The sequence below is a fragment of the Pristis pectinata genome, chromosome 13 (genome assembly GCF_009764475.1).
Source record: "Pristis pectinata isolate sPriPec2 chromosome 13, sPriPec2.1.pri, whole genome shotgun sequence".
NCBI lineage: Eukaryota > Metazoa > Chordata > Chondrichthyes > Rhinopristiformes > Pristidae > Pristis > Pristis pectinata.
In genome coordinates this window covers 48,095,718-48,111,142 of record NC_067417.1, presented here as the reverse complement: position 1 = coordinate 48,111,142, position 15,425 = coordinate 48,095,718, and the positions used below count along the sequence as shown (strand labels likewise).

Here is a 15,425-nt window from a genome sequence, read left to right as displayed (position 1 = left end):
AAAAGAAATTGAATGTGTTTTAAGTTGAAGCAGAGAGGGCTGGAGGGTGGGCGTGGGGGAACAAAGTGAATGGGTAAAGACCAAAAGAAACAAAGCTATTGACCAAAACCATTTCCACACTATTTCCTCTCCCTTGGCCCCCATCCCCACTGTTCTCCCCATCTCTCGCCCCTTCTCTGCAACTCCAAACATTTCTAGCATGTTCTGCTTCTGAGGAAATGTCACTGACCTGAAACATCAACTCTGTTTCTCTCACCACAGATGAGCAGGAGTGTTTCCAGAATTTTCGATGTTTTATTCCAGATTTCCTGAATTAGCCGTCCTTTCCCCTCTCCTTTTGATGGAAGCCTCCTTGGAAACTTCACATGCACACGATTAGAACCGAAGGACTTCATCTACTTACAGAGCAGTCCCATTGTGAAGCAATTGAAATATTTTGCCTCGTGAATCAAGTCCAAATGAAGTTTTAAGTTGTAATTATTACAACTTCTCTCATCCTGTAAGTTTTATTTTCTAATTTTAGAGATTGTTTTGATATTTCAGTTTTTATCTGAATTTTAATGCAAACATCTCAAGATTAATTTTACTTTCCGCATAGGTTTAATTAAAGATTAAGATCCTGTTTTTACTTCCTGATTTGCCGTCTGGCAGAGTTCTTCATTCTGATTGGCATCTCTGTTAGCTTTTGACAATGCCCCAAAGTGAAAGTGTTCTGCAACAACGTCGGCCCATTCTTTGTGAATAGGATCTTGCTGCTTCAGTAGTTCACCTTAGCGTTTTGCTGTTGGCCAGAACTAATGCTGCAAGGATTACAATGTGTAAGCTGTTGCAGTTTGGGAGATCAGATGTAAAGGGAAAGTACACAGTTAGTGGCAGGACCCTCAACAGTGTTGATGTACAGAGGGATCTTGGCCTCCATAGCTCCCTGAAAGTGGCCGCACAGGTTGATAAAGTGGTAAAGAAGGCGTACGGCACGCTCGCCTTTATCAGTCGAGGCATCGAGTTCAAGAGTCAGGGAGTTATGTTGCAGCTTGATAAAACTCTGGTCAGGCCGCATCTGGAGTATTGAATTCAACTCTGGTTGCCCCATTACAGGAAGGATGTGGAGGCTTTGGAGAGGGTGCAGGAGAGGTTTACAAGGACGCTGCCTGGATTAGAGGGCATGTCCTATAAGGAGAGGTTGGACAAACTCAGGATGTTTTCTCTGGAGCGGCAGAGGCTGCGGGGAGACCTGATAGAAGTTTATAAGATTATGAGAGGCATAGATAGACAGCAGGTATCTTCCCCAGGGTCGAAATGTCTTATACTAGAGGGCATGCATTTATGGTGAGAGGGAGAGTTCAAAGGAGATGTGTGGGGCGAGTCTATTTTTTACACAGAGAGTGGTGGGTGCCTAGAATGCACTGTCAGGGGTGGTGGTGCAAGCAGGTCTGATAGAGGTGTTTAAGAGGCTTTTGGACAGGCACATGGATGTGCAGAGAATGGGGGGATACGGACCACATGCAGGCAGAAGGGAGTACGCATCATGTTCGGCACGGACATGGTGCGCTGAAGGGCCTGTTGCTGTGCTGTTGTGTTCTATGACACTGAGCATACAGGAAATTCGCTATCTTTCTGACATACAGTGGCGTGCAAAAGTTTGGGCACCCCCGGTCAAAATTTCTGTTACTGTGAATAGCTAAGCGAGTAAAAGATGACCTGATTTCCAAAAGGCATAAAGTTAAAGATGACACATTCCTTTAATATTTTAAGCAAGATTACTTTTTTATTTCCATCTTTTACAGTTTCAAAATAACAAAAAAGGAAAAGGGCCCAAAGCAAAATTTTGGGCACCCTGCATGGTCAGTACTTAGTAACACCCCCTTTGGCAAGTATCACAGCTTGTAAACACTTTCTGTAGCCAGCTAAGAGTCTTTCAATTCTTGTTTGGAGGATTTTCACCCATTCTTCCTTGCAAAAGGCTTCTAGTTCTGTGAGATTCTTGTGCCATCTTGCATGCACTGCTCTTTTGAGGTCTATCCACAGATTTTCAATCATGTTTAGGTCGAGGGAACTGTGAGGGCCATGGCAAAACCTTCAGCTTCTGCCTCTTGAGGTAGTCCATTATGGATTTTGTGGATCCAAACTTTCCTGTGTCATCATCACAAAATTCAGCATCAGAAGTTTGCAAAGGATGATCTAAACAAGCCTGATGCATTTTGGAAACAAGTCCTGTGGACTGATGAAGTTAAAATAGAACTTTTTGGCCGCAATGAGCAAAGGTATGTTTGGAGAAAAAAGGGTGCAGAATTTGGTGAAAAGAACACCTCTCTAACTGTTAAGCACGGGGGTGGATCGATCATGCTTTGGGCTTATGTTGCAGCCAGTGGCACGGGGAACATTTCACTGGTAGAGGGAAGAATGAATTCAATTAAATACCAGCAAATTCTGGAAGCAAACATCACACCGTCAGTAAAAGAGCTGAAGATGAAAAGAGGATGGTTTCTACAACAGGATAATGATCCTAAGCACACCTCAAAATCCACAATGGACTACCTCAAGAGGCACAAGCTGAAGGTTTTGCCATGGCCCTCACGGTTCCCTCGGCCTAAACATGATTGAAAATCTGTGGATAGACCTCAATAGAGCAGCGCATGCAAGACGGCCCAAGAATCTCACAGAACTAGAAGCCTTTTGCAAGGAAGAATGGGCGAAAATCCCCCAAACAAGAATTGAAAGACTCTTAGCTGGCTGCAGAAAGCGTTTACAAGCTGTGATACTTGCCAAAGGGGGTGTTACTAAGTACTGACCATGCAGGGTGCCCAAACTTTTGCTTCGGGCCCTTTTCATTTTTTGTTATTTTGAAAATGTAACAGATGGAAATAAAAAAGTAATCTTGCTTAAAATATTAAAGAAATGTGTCATCTTTAACTTTATGCCTTTTGGAAATCAGGTCGTCTTTTACCCGCTTAGCTATTCACAGTAACAGAAATTTTGGCCAGGGGGTGCCCAAACTTTTGCACGCCACTGTGTGTGACTCGGCCCATCCCGACTCGTGCGAACGTTTAAAACCATCAGCTTTTGCTGCTTTTATTGCACTTCACAGCTCCCTCCAGAGTACCTGGACACATCCCTCACTGCAACTTTAAATCCTTGGCAGTGCCACTGTCCACGGATTTCTCTCAGGAACGGTTAGTGCTGATGTCCGTGCGTTTACCCTACTAACAGGCAGCGTCTGTATCCATGGATCTAATCCAGTACAACTGAGTATCAGCGTCCATGCCAGTGGGACTGACTGTTGCTGCATCTATGCCAGTGACTCTCAATTTCATTGCCAGTAGATCAGCCCCATTAAAAGTCATACTGAATGGAAACACACCCACTGAGACACACATTTACACTCAATCTACTTTAATGCCACTTTATTCTCCCCTCATTCCCATCAACTCCCTCCAGTCACCGATACACTTGGGGCAACATGCAATGAACCTACCGGCCCGCACGTCGGGATGTGTGAGGCAAGCCACACGGTCTCCTGGACAAGTTGCAAACTCCGCACGCACACAGCGCGCCCGAGGTCAGGATTGAACTTGGGTCTCCGGCGCTGAGAAGCAGCGGCTGTACCAGCTGTGCCACCGTGCTCACCCACTGCTGCTGGATTTCCCACGTACCTACATGAGTAACAACTCTGGTGTCCGTGGACCAATTCCAAGAGCCAGCATCAGTGTCCAAGTAATGGTTCTGGTTCACTTCAAACCACTGGAGCTACATTCTACATCGGCGAGACCAAACGCAGACTAGGTGACCAATTCGCAGGACACCTGCACTCTGTCCGTAACCAAGATCTGCATCTCCCCATTGCCAGTCACTTCAACTCCCCCTCCCACTCCATCACCGATATGTCAGTCCTCGGCCTCCTCCGCTGCCAGGAGAAGTCCTAGTGCAAACTGGAGGAACAGCACCTCATTTTCTGTCTTGGAACCTTGCAGCCTAACAGCATGAACACTGAATTCTCTCACTTTAGGTAATCCTCACCCCCCCTCCCCACAACGTCCCCCCCAACCAAGCTTCTTCTCATTCCTAGCCTCTTTTTTCAGCTTTTTCTTCCCTCTCTCTCCTTACCTTTGACCCATCCCCCAGTGGATCTGCTCTCTCCTCCTCCCTCATACCTATCACTATCTCTTACCAGCATCTATCACTACCCTGCCTCCCCTCTTTTGTCCACCTATCACTGCTCTGCTTTTCCCCCCTATATATTGGGCTTCCCGCTTTTCCTATCTTCGGTCCTGAAGAAGGGTCCTGACCAGAAATGTTGACCGCCTTGCTTTTCTCCACGGATGCTGCCCGGCCTGTTGAGTTCCTCTGGTATCAGTGTGGTTTTATCATCCAGATCCCAGCATCTGTAGCCCTTACATTCTCTGCTGGTTACTGTCAGTGCTGAGGGAAATACCTCAGTAAGAGCCAGCGCAAACACCGGTCTACCCGCCGCGGACACGGCACTCAAGGTTTATTTAGTCTGCTGGGTGTAGGAATCCTATCGATGCTCAGGAGCACCCACACTCGGGATTCAAGAGCTCGCACTCAGGATTGTCCTTGCCAAGCACCTTGCACACCACAGGAAAATGGGGCGTTTGTGCTCCTCTTGAAAGGGAAGTTGGGTGGGGAGAAAATTGGGAAGGAGACAGAAGGGGGGAGAAGAAACTTAGGCTGATAGGTTTGTACAGTACAGCTTTATTAATACTGGGAACATCACAGTGCGATTGAGGCTTCAGGCGGTGAGAGTAAACAAATTTACATGATTATAATATTACAAAATGGGGTGGAAAGGGGGGGGGCACCGAAAATAAATTAAATGACGGTTACCAACAGCAACAGTAACATTACTTCACTTCAGTGTTTAATTTTTTTTATTGTACAAAAAAAATGAGGAGGGTGGGGTGGGGAAGAATGTGAATGGCTGCTACCATGGCAGAGATCCTCTCCCTGCTCTTCGAATATTTTTGGTGAGGTGATGGCGGCCCTGCTCTTTGTACGGCGAGGGTGGGACAAGGGGGTCAGCCGGGGGCTTGGGAACGTGCGGTGGGAATGGAGGCTTGCCACTCTTTGCGGCGTGCGCCTGGTCCCTGACCGTGCCGGCCACTGTGACCGTCCTGCTGGCCGCTGCTTGGCTGAGCGAGCCGGGGGAAAGCCTGGCTTTCCCTGCCCTTTACCATCGCCGGGGAGGTTCCTTCCCAGGAAGTTCTGCAAACCACAGCACCGCCCTCTGGACCCCTGACCCCCTCGAGAAATACTTCTGGCAAGTGGCAATCTTAAAACAAAAAGGCTGTTTAATGCAAGAGCAGAAAACCTCCGGGCCCTGCAGATTAAAAAAATAAACACAAGGTGGAGATTAATCAGGATAAACCTGAAACAATCCAGGGCATGCACTAATATGAGAAATATCTTCTCTCTGGGATCTGCCATTCTCAGTTGAAGTTAGACCAACCTAACGTCACCACCAGCAACCCATATTTCCTTGACAATATTTTGCACTTCTATAGCACCAAAGACAAACACTGACGCCAAGCCACACATAGGATGTTCAGGGAGAGAACTGCAGTGGTCGGATTTTCAGGCAGTAGTTTTGTTTTAACCCCCTTGTGACAGTAACAGATCTTTATCTGCTCAAACGCGGGTGAAATCCGAACTCAGCAGCCCTGAGGTACCGTGCAGCTCTCCAGTCACGCCTCACCCAAAGGGTCGACCCACCTGGCAGTATTTATTGTTAAATCATCCCCTCTTCACACTCAGGTGCTGGTGACTGTGTGAGTGTTCTGCTATTACAGGCTCTGGTGTCTTTGCCCAGTACTTCATGGCAAGTGGCCGTTCTCCCTCTGAGGGCCTGAGTGACCACGGACACATCGCAGCCTACGGTGGTGTCAGAGGTCAAGGCTCGTCCACATGTATCTCAGCAGCAGTGTCCCAACAGACTGGGAATTTGGCTGAACTTAACACACCGCACCCCTAACCCCTGCTCTGCCCATTTGAAATGAATAAAAGGACACATTTGGCATTTCTTTCCTCTTTCCCTATTGCCTAACCCTAACCTGTCTGAACTTAGCCTGAACTCTCCAGTATAACTGCAGTCTGGGAACGTCAAGGCAAATCTGGGAACATCAAGGACAAAGGCAATGAAGACGTGGTATTTGGCAGTGAGGCTGGTATTCCCAGGTGATGAGAAGGGCAAATACAAGAGGGGCAATCGCCCTGATGTCTGCAAACAGACACCCTAACTCCTAACCTTAATCCTAACCAGGCTGATTGGCCCTGTCACTGTAGGATGCACCCTCATTGTAGGAAGGTTTAAACCCTTCAATTCTGATCTGCCCTTGCAGGAGAGCTGCAGCACGTCGCCAACTGCTGGCAGGGAGTGGAACTGCCCGAGCAACAGTTCCTGGCCTCAACACAGTACTTGCAAACACAGAACTCTGTCCAACAAACAAAAATGCTGGCTTACTTGGTCACTAATAAAGCATGAGCCATAATATAATTGTCGATTTGCAATACAGCCAACAGTCCTAGAATCTCACATAATAACACAAAACTTGGCTCATTTCAGCAACAAAAATTGATGCTTGCCTTTCGAGGGGCCCCATTAAATGCAAGTTGTAGTGCTTAACCATCACTGTCACTTTGTTTAACGGTCATAAACGTTTCCGATTAAATGATGGAATACCTCATGTCCTTCCCTGTCTCCAATGATAACCAGCTGTTCGCCTTTTCCGGCTAGGCCTGCTCTTTCTATCCAACCACTGGTAACGCCCCTACACTCATTCACACTGCCAACTCTACCTCCAACCCTCCTCCCACTCTCCCCCTAACCAGCTGGCTCAGGAGGCTGGATTCATTCACAATCAGATGAAGCAGAAAGGAAATAAGAACTGAAACGAAATATGTTTTACGGGTGGATGCAATTATACAGGAATTATTTTGGAAAACCTCATAAAAAATATGTACTATCTGCTCTACACCAGCGGGTGGGTGGTGAATCACACACTGCCCTCAGTACCTTCTCCAAAGGTATGCATCTCCCAGATAACAAGCATCACCAGCAGAATGAACATCTTCATAACTAAGTCAGTTCCCTGGCATCCACACCGAAGTCTGCCTCAGCATCCCAAACCCTGCTCTCTCCTGGTACCCCAGCACTCCAAACCTTGCCCTCCTCCGTGTCCCCTTCCCTACAATTCCCTCCACCCCAAACTGCCCTTCCCAGCGATGTAGCCCACCATCCCATACCCCGCGCCCCATCTTTGGGAACTCAAATGTCGGAAAACTGGGGAGAAATCCCACTGGAGAGGAATACTCAACAACTCGACCACTACTTTGTCCCCAACATTTCTTTTAAGCCGAAACTCGCAAGGGATTTGCATCCTGATGTATTTATTAAATTATTGCACAACTGTAACAATATAAAACGTTGCTTAAAGTGAACTTATTAGATCTGATGCCACGAGGCAAGTTTTAAAACAGGGCCCAGCATCACACGACCCTGAACCATCGCAGTGACCCTTGTCACAAAGGTCAGGCAAAGTCACAGCATCAGTGTCTGCCTCTAGTTAGGTTCATTTCTCTTCCACTGAATTATTTTCTCACCCTGCTGGATTAAAAATAAATGATCATCGCTGAAGGCTGAGCTGGTCACTTACATGGATGCAAACGTAAGGGTGGGTTAAGCACGTGCATCTCAACGGGGTCCATTGCATTTGTCAACTCTTCTCGGGATGGGCTCACAGTGGAGCAACAGCCCTCTAACAGCTCACCCCCTTTTTGAGCATGGGGCAGAACGTTGGCATGGCAAAGGAAAGGTCAGCAAGAGGTCAACATGGCCACACTCATTCCTGCCCATACAATGGTCTCTTGGTGCTTGCCCGCACGCCAGACAGAATGGGAATACTCCCAAGCGCTGAAACGGCTGCCGGTGTCCGAATCTGGCCAACGCTGCTGACACCAGCGAGACACAACCTGCTGGAGGAACTCACTGGGTCAGGCAGCGTCCGTGGAGGCAGAGGGATGGTCGACGTTCTGGGTCGAGACCCTGCATCGGGGACTCTGCAGACGCTGCCTGACCCACTGAGTTCGTTTCATTGCTCCAGTTCCCAGCATCTGCAGTCTCTTGCGTCTCCATTCGACTGCAGACTCCAGGACTGGCGCAGGCATCCTGCCGGTGTACACTCACCCCTTCTCAGTGCTGCTTCAGCTTTGGCTGAGATGAATAAAACGTGAAATGTTTGCACAAAAAGTGCCTTTCAGGCAGATGTCAAAACGTTCAAAACAAAATCTAAAAAGCTATTAAAAATCACAATTTTCATTTTCTGGAAACATCAATGTAATATTAAAAACCTTTTTCCCTGCAAATGATAAAGGATTATACAATGACTAATGAATCATACAATTTCTCACGCACATTATTTTTCAAATATCTAGCTAATAAATATGAACAATTTCCATTAAGCAATCATTTAAGGGTGATGTAGAATCTAAGCTTCGCTCTGATTGTGCTGCACATCACAATGTGTTTTGAGGGTGTCTGTCTGCCCACTGTTCAACAATGGCATTAACCAGCACATTCCTCACTCCTTGGGACCTAACTGTCCAATACTACTGAGGTGAGCCTTGTCCTTTAAGAGTTGCTCTCACGCTTTTGAGTCAGGGGGCTGTAAGTCCAATTCCTTTCCAAAGATCTGAGCACATAATCCGGACTGGTGTTCCAATGAAATATAAAGTGCTACATTGCAAAAGGTACCATCTTGGGCCAATGTGATTCTTATGCTGCAATTCAAAACAGCGTTGGCAAACTCTTGCATTAGCCCTGCCACACCTTATACCTCAACCAGCATCACTGAAACAGATTACCAGGTCATCTTTCTCAAGAAAAGACGTGGGCAAGCACGGTGCTTTTTTGCTCTGCAATGCAAGACAACCTTACCGAAATGATCATTTCCTACCCTTGAGTTACTGAAGCAATTGTGGCCAATAATACCAAAGGTCCAAGTGGAAGTCAGGAATGACAGATTTCTAAGCTGAAAATTTGGGAAAATTCAGTCAGTGGCTGAAAGGTGAAAAGAAGGATTGACATTCCTGGGGAGATCCCTCACCAAACTTCTCCTGCCTCTCGGGTCGTTTCAAGGGGAGACTGAAACCGAGTAAAGCTTCATGACCAATCGGGTAACCTGTATGTCTGAACTGTTACCAATCAACTGGGTTATCTGGAGGCGGACTAGCAATGCGGAGAACTGGATTAATAATCCAGAGAAAGCCAGTGCAAATTCCACAGCAGTTTTTCTTGATTTTGAATCCAGTTTTAAAAGATAGCATTAAGTGTTCATGGATTAGACGAGCAATCCAAATAGTGAAGTAATGTGATTTAGTGACGGAAATCCTACTGGCTATGGTTATACGTAAAGCCAAAACCACAAGCAATACAGCTATCTGTCTTCTGAAATGCCCAAGTGAGAGACTTAGTTGTACTGAAAACTATTAAAAAGGATGAAATTCTAATTCAGCAGCATCACAATCACTGGTTCAACGAGCAGAATTGCTGTCACCTTTCCGACAATGATGGAAGGGAGGGGGATGCAGGTCTTGTCTCACCCCCCTGATAAGTGGGCAGCCCCTTTGATTCAGTCCCAGATAACTGTGAAAGCCACAGGCAGTGTGGGGTTGACAAAGAGCTCAGTTTTTACTGTGCTGTACACCGGTCAACTGTGCAGTGTTAACTAGGTAACTCCAGCAGTTCCTTCGCACACCTGGAAAATCCAAGTAATCCATGTCTACTCACACAAGAGGAAAGAAAAGGACAAGCTCTCCAGAGCACACTGGTCAAACAGAAACTAGGGGGTTCTCAATAGTCTGGTTTGAAGAGTAGAAAGTAAACTGGAAAGAGAATTGCTGGAAACACTCAGCGGGTCAGGCAGCGTCTGCAGAGAGAGAAACAGTCAACGTTTCAGGTCTTTGACCTGCCGAATGTTCCCAGCTTCTGCTTTTATTTCAGATTTCCAGCAACTGCATTTTGTTTTTGATTTTCAAACACTGAAAACTGTCTGCTGCCCAAATAAAAGTGCACGTCTCCGATCTGCTTTATTCCAGTAACATCTAACAGTATGTGCTGGTTACTGCCTTGGAATGCCCAAAACAAGGACATCAGTTGCAGTTGAACCCTTGGTCCTTCTCCTAACCCCAGTAATACATGAATCTGACCAAGGCTCTCCTCTCTTGCATTTAGTGATCTGGGTACTGGAATTGGCATCATGGGACAGTTACAGGATTCCAGTAACAGTGCACATGTGTAGTTACAATCCATGGGATGAGAGTGAGGATTCTGAGAGAGAGAGAGATAGAGAGAGAGAGAGAGAGAGACAGAGAGAGAGACAGAGACAGAAACAGAGACATACATAGCAAGAGAGAGAGAGAGGGGGACCGAGACAGAGAGAGAGAGACAGATAGAGACCGAGACAGAGACACAGAGAGAGAGAGGGAGAGAGACAGAGACCACATCACCACTATGAACAATTATTTCCACATCCTTGGCATCATCTGACTCTACATTGCCTCAGCCCATCTACAGCTGACACCTCCTTCTCTTCTGGGAGGATTCAGTTGGGTAGGTCAAAGCACACATTGAAGCCTTTGTAACCCTCCCTGATTCCAACTGATCTCCCTTCTGCAGGAGCCAATCCAAAACTCCTTGTGTCCCAACTTGCACTGAGTTCCCTTCACCCCTTGATCACTGAGCTTCCCTGGACCCTGATTAAGTAATTGCCTTGATTTTACAATTCTCACATCCCTCTTTCCACACCTTCCAAAATCCCTCTTGTGATCCCTATCCGTACATCGCCAGCTTTGGTCGTCAGCATGCCCACATTTAATTATTCCACCTCTGGCTACTGAGACCTTAAACTCTGGAATTCCTTCCCTAAGCAACCCGGCCACCCTTCCTTCTTTAAGATGCTCCTTAAAAACTGCCTCTTTGACTACAGATTTCATCTTCCATCCTAAAAGCTCTGAATGTGGCTTGGCGATAGTATTTTTTGGCTTGCTAAAAGCTCTTGGTAATCACCCTGGATACAGTGGTGAAGAAGGAAAATTACATGCTTGCCTTCATAGGGTGGGGCACAGAACATACGAGTTAACACGTCATGTAGCAACTTTACAAACCACTAGATAGGTTGCATTTGGAGTACTGTGCACGGTTCTGGTTACCACACTGTAGAAGGGATGTGGTTACACTGGAGAAAGCACAGAGAAGATTCACCAGGACGTTGCCTGGATTGGAGGACTTTAGTCACGGGGAGAGATTGGATCGGTTGGGCTCGTTTTCCCTGGAGCGAAGGAGGCTGAGTGACTTGGTCGAGGCCCAGACAGGGTAGATAGAACCTTTTTCCCATGGTAGGGGTATCAAAACAAGAGAGGTTGGTTTAAGGTGAGAGGTGGGAGTTTTAAAAGGGATTTGAGGGGAAGGTTTTAGAGAGTGGTTGATATCTGGAACGTGCTGCCAGAGGAGGTGGTCGGATCAGATACAATTACTACGTGTAAGAGGCTTTTGGACAGACACTTAAATAGGCCAGGTGTAGAGGGAAACGGGCCTAAAGCTGGTAAATGGGATTAGTGCAGACAGGCAAAAAGGTCAGCATGGACGTGGTGGGCCAAAGGGCCTGTTTCTGTGCTGTACAACTCTGTGACATTATCCTGGGACATTTTTTGCTATATAAAATAGCAGCTTTTGGGTGAAGTGGGCGAATATGCGTCTGGATCAAGCAGCGGAGGGCGCGGTTTTATGGGAGGAATCGTGTCTTTCATGCAGGAGGTGGCTCACACAACAACAGGTCTCACTGGTTGAGCTGCTTTGATCTCCTGTGCACTTAATGCCCCCTGTGTCAACAATCCCCACCTTTCAAGAGGAGAATATTTTTTGCCCATTTCCCCAAGACAAAAAAATAAAAGCACTCTATCTAAAAGGGGAAGATTACCCGATGAAAGGCTTTCAATCCTTCTGAGAAATTCTGGCAGGTGTCTGGGTAAATATCTTGGCAAATAAAACTTCATTAGATTTTCAGTGACTATATTGTTCTCCACCAACGCTCCTCAGTGTGTAAGGCCAATTGTGCATTGAATTTCTACCTTCCATCTATCTATCAATTCAGGGGACGTGGCCCATTTTCACTGGTCAGGTCTGTATCAATGAAAGTCAATGGTAGATGTCACTCCCAAGCGATCATTTACTTCCCCAAGTTGAAAAGTCTGTTACAAATAAAGGGTGAGCTGAAGGGTTAACTGACAGGACAATTAAATGACTGAACGGTTAGATCCACCTCCCACCACAGACTTACAGTGAATAACCCGTCTGACCAGCCACAGGTGTCCTTTCAATTGAAAACCACTAAATTACTACTTTTAAGAGAAAAGATTGCATTAGTCTGCAAGTGTCCAAATAAATCTACCATAGAAGAGTCCAAAATCCACTTGTACCATTCACCAGGGCTGCAAAGGTTGGCTTTCGTTTGCCAAGGTCAGCTATTTGATTGGATAATTAGATGTTGAAAAATCCAATTGCAGAAGTTAAGACAAGAATGCTGGGACTCAGTACCCGACTAGACAGAGGACTTCTAGCTTAAGGTTGGTTAGGATGGGGAGCAGTCCAATATTCACAAATTATCTTGAAGCAGCCCCTACAACGTGAACAAATGCAAGGGAAGCACAATGCACCAAAGAAACCACCCTGCACCCCTTCCTCTGAACCAGCAGAACGTCTCTCCCCTTTATGACCTTCTCCCCCTCCTCCTCCCTGCTCTCGTTTCCTTGTGACCGTGGCGGAGGAAGGGGCAGGTTGTGTGGGGGGCCGGGGGGGGGGGCCGCACATTGAGGACTGATGCACATCGAGGATGACTGCAGACCACCACAGTGTTTGAAGCTACACACAGCACATTAGAGAACATTTTTGTTTTGCACCAGATACTGCAAAAGCTGAGAGAGTCACACAGTGAGTCAGTTAAATGGCTGATAGAATATCTGTAAAGAACAAAATGTTAAATTCCTCTTTTAACGAACAATAGTACACGCATTTAAAATCTGCCATATCTTAATTTAAAATATTCTGTTCCACCACACCAGTAGGTTGTTCTTGCTTGGTTTAAGGTAGTTCATGGCACTGTATTGGAAACCAGCCTTGTTAAGTCAGAGTTCAGTGTCTTTTGGTTCAATCTCCTCATATCACACAGGGTTCGTTTCAGGACACGTGCGGCCTGGTTCGGCCTCCTTTCCCGTCAGTACCTAGTCAGCTCTGAAGCATGGTGTCACTATCACAAGATCCTGGGCGCGGACCTGTCGTTGGTGACGGTCCTCCTGAGCTTGACCCCCCGGCGAATGGCGGTGAGCATGTCTTCGGGGGCCTCGCTGGGAGACACCGGGGGCAGCGGGAGGCCGAGGCTGTCGTCCGACGCCGGAGGCACGGAGGGGAATGGGAACTGTCCTTCGCCCAGAGCCTGGGCGCTGGCCACCAGCTCGCCGATCTTCTCCACCAGGCTATGGCGGTTGGCGGCGAGCTGCTGCTGCTCCTCGCTCGACATGTGGCCCCCGGGGTAGACGGAGATCTCCACGGCGCCCCCGCCCCCCCAGGCGGCGTTGGGCAGGCTCAGCCGCTTGGGCGAGGCCTTGGCGCACTCAAGGGCGTTGGGTGAGGTGTCGTCATTGAAGAACACGCTCTCCTCGCTGCCCACCCGCGCGGGAGGCTGGCCGTCCGGCACCGTGGGCGTCTTCACCGGCACGATGGGCGGGCGGATGGGGATGGGGCCGGCACTGGACAGGGCGCGCCTCACCGAGGGCTTGGTGGAAGGGGTGCGCCTGATGGTGGCCACCCCGGGCGTAGCCGAGGCATTCTGCACGATCCCCGAGGGCAGTCCAGCTGTCGAGGCGGGGCGCTTAGTCTGGAACATCCTCCGGTAGCTCTGCGCGATGTCACTGTTCCGCGGGATGGTCGACGATCTGTCAAACTCGCTTTGGTGATCTGCCTCCACGTCGCCGTTGACGGAGTAGCAGTCGTAATCTGAAACTGGGGGGGGGGCACAGAGCATGGTTAGTGGTTCCATCAAGGCCAGCAGGGTTGGAGGAAATATTTCGAAGCATAAGCTTTCTTTGGAAATGGAATGAATTAAACAGAGACCAGAGATACAGACTGCAAGGTTGGTCACTATTGAACGGTTCCCTTATACAATGAGATGGACCATGACCTCACGATCTACCTTGTTGTGACCTTGCACCTTATTGCACTGCACTTTCTCTGTAGCTGTGACACTTTACTCTGTACTGTTATTATTTTTACCTGTACTACCTCAATGCACTCTGTACTAACTCAATGTAACTGCACTGTGTAATGAATTGACCTGTACGATCGGTATGCAAGACACGTTTTTCACTGTACCTCGGTACAAGTGACAATAATAAACCAAAACCAATACCAATATCTGTTCCTGCAAATGGAATATGCCTGTTGGGCAAGTCTGTGCTCGACACATGTATCACTTAAACATTTGGGTAGGTCCACGGTGAGCTCACATCCAGGGCACTCTGTACAAATGCAGACACAGCACGGAAACAGGCCCTTCAGCCCATCGAGTCTGTGCCGACCATCAACCACCCATTTACACTCATCCTACATTAATCCCATCTTTTGTTCTCCCCACCTCCCCATCAGCTCGCCCCAAAAGTCCACCGCTCACCTGCACACCGGAGGCGATTTACGGTGGCCAATTAACCCACCGACCCGCACGTCTTTGGGAATGAGGAAACCCGGGGAGAGCGTGCAGACTCCACACACACGGGCAGCGCCCGAGGTCAGGATCGAACCCAGGACTCTCGTGCTGTGAGGCAGCAGCTCTACCAGCTGCGCCACTCTGTCACCCTCTAAACAGCCGAATCAACCACGCTGCACTGCGGGCGCCGACCACGGCAAGGCAACTGAGTGGGTAAGATACACTTGCCAAGCCAATTTCTCCAGTAAGGCTGTGATTTTTTTTGAAGTGAAAGTGGCCTCACAGGTAGATAGGGTGGTGAAGGAGGCATAAGGCATGCTTGTCTTCATAGGTCGAGGCACAGAATATAAGAATTGGGATGTTATGTTGCAACTTTACAAAACACTAGTTCGGCTGCACTTGGGAGCATCGTGTGCTCCTAGCGACAGGAAGGACGTGGCTTCACTGATGAGAGTGCGGAGGAGACTCACCAGGATGTTGCCTGGATTGGAGGACCTTAGTTATGGGGAGATATTGGTTAGGCTGGGCTTGTTTCCCCTGGAGCAAAGGGGTGACCTTTACCAATAGTCTGTCCTGGTCCAACCACACAGATGCCACGGCCAAGAAAGCTCACCAGCACCTCTACTTCCTCAGGAGGCTAAAAAAATTTGGCATGTCCCC

The 15,425-nt window shown here is 47.9% G+C and overlaps 1 protein-coding gene across 10 annotated transcripts in view; it reads right to left on the bottom strand.

The window, feature by feature from the left end:
• Positions 1 to 4,078: 4,078 nt before the first annotated feature.
• Positions 4,079 to 15,425, bottom strand: part of mtss1lb (MTSS I-BAR domain containing 2b) — a 158,164-nt gene continuing 146,817 nt past the window's right edge. For 7 of the 10 annotated variants that reach the window (XM_052028739.1, XM_052028743.1, XM_052028745.1 and 4 more), the window contains one exon: positions 4,079 to 14,065. In XM_052028739.1, the coding sequence (XP_051884699.1) occupies positions 13,317 to 14,065 (749 nt within the window). In that variant the 3' untranslated portion in view covers positions 4,079 to 13,316. The remainder of the gene's footprint in view (positions 14,066 to 15,425) is intronic. The other 3 variants (XM_052028741.1, XM_052028744.1, XM_052028746.1) reach the window with 1 other exon arrangement.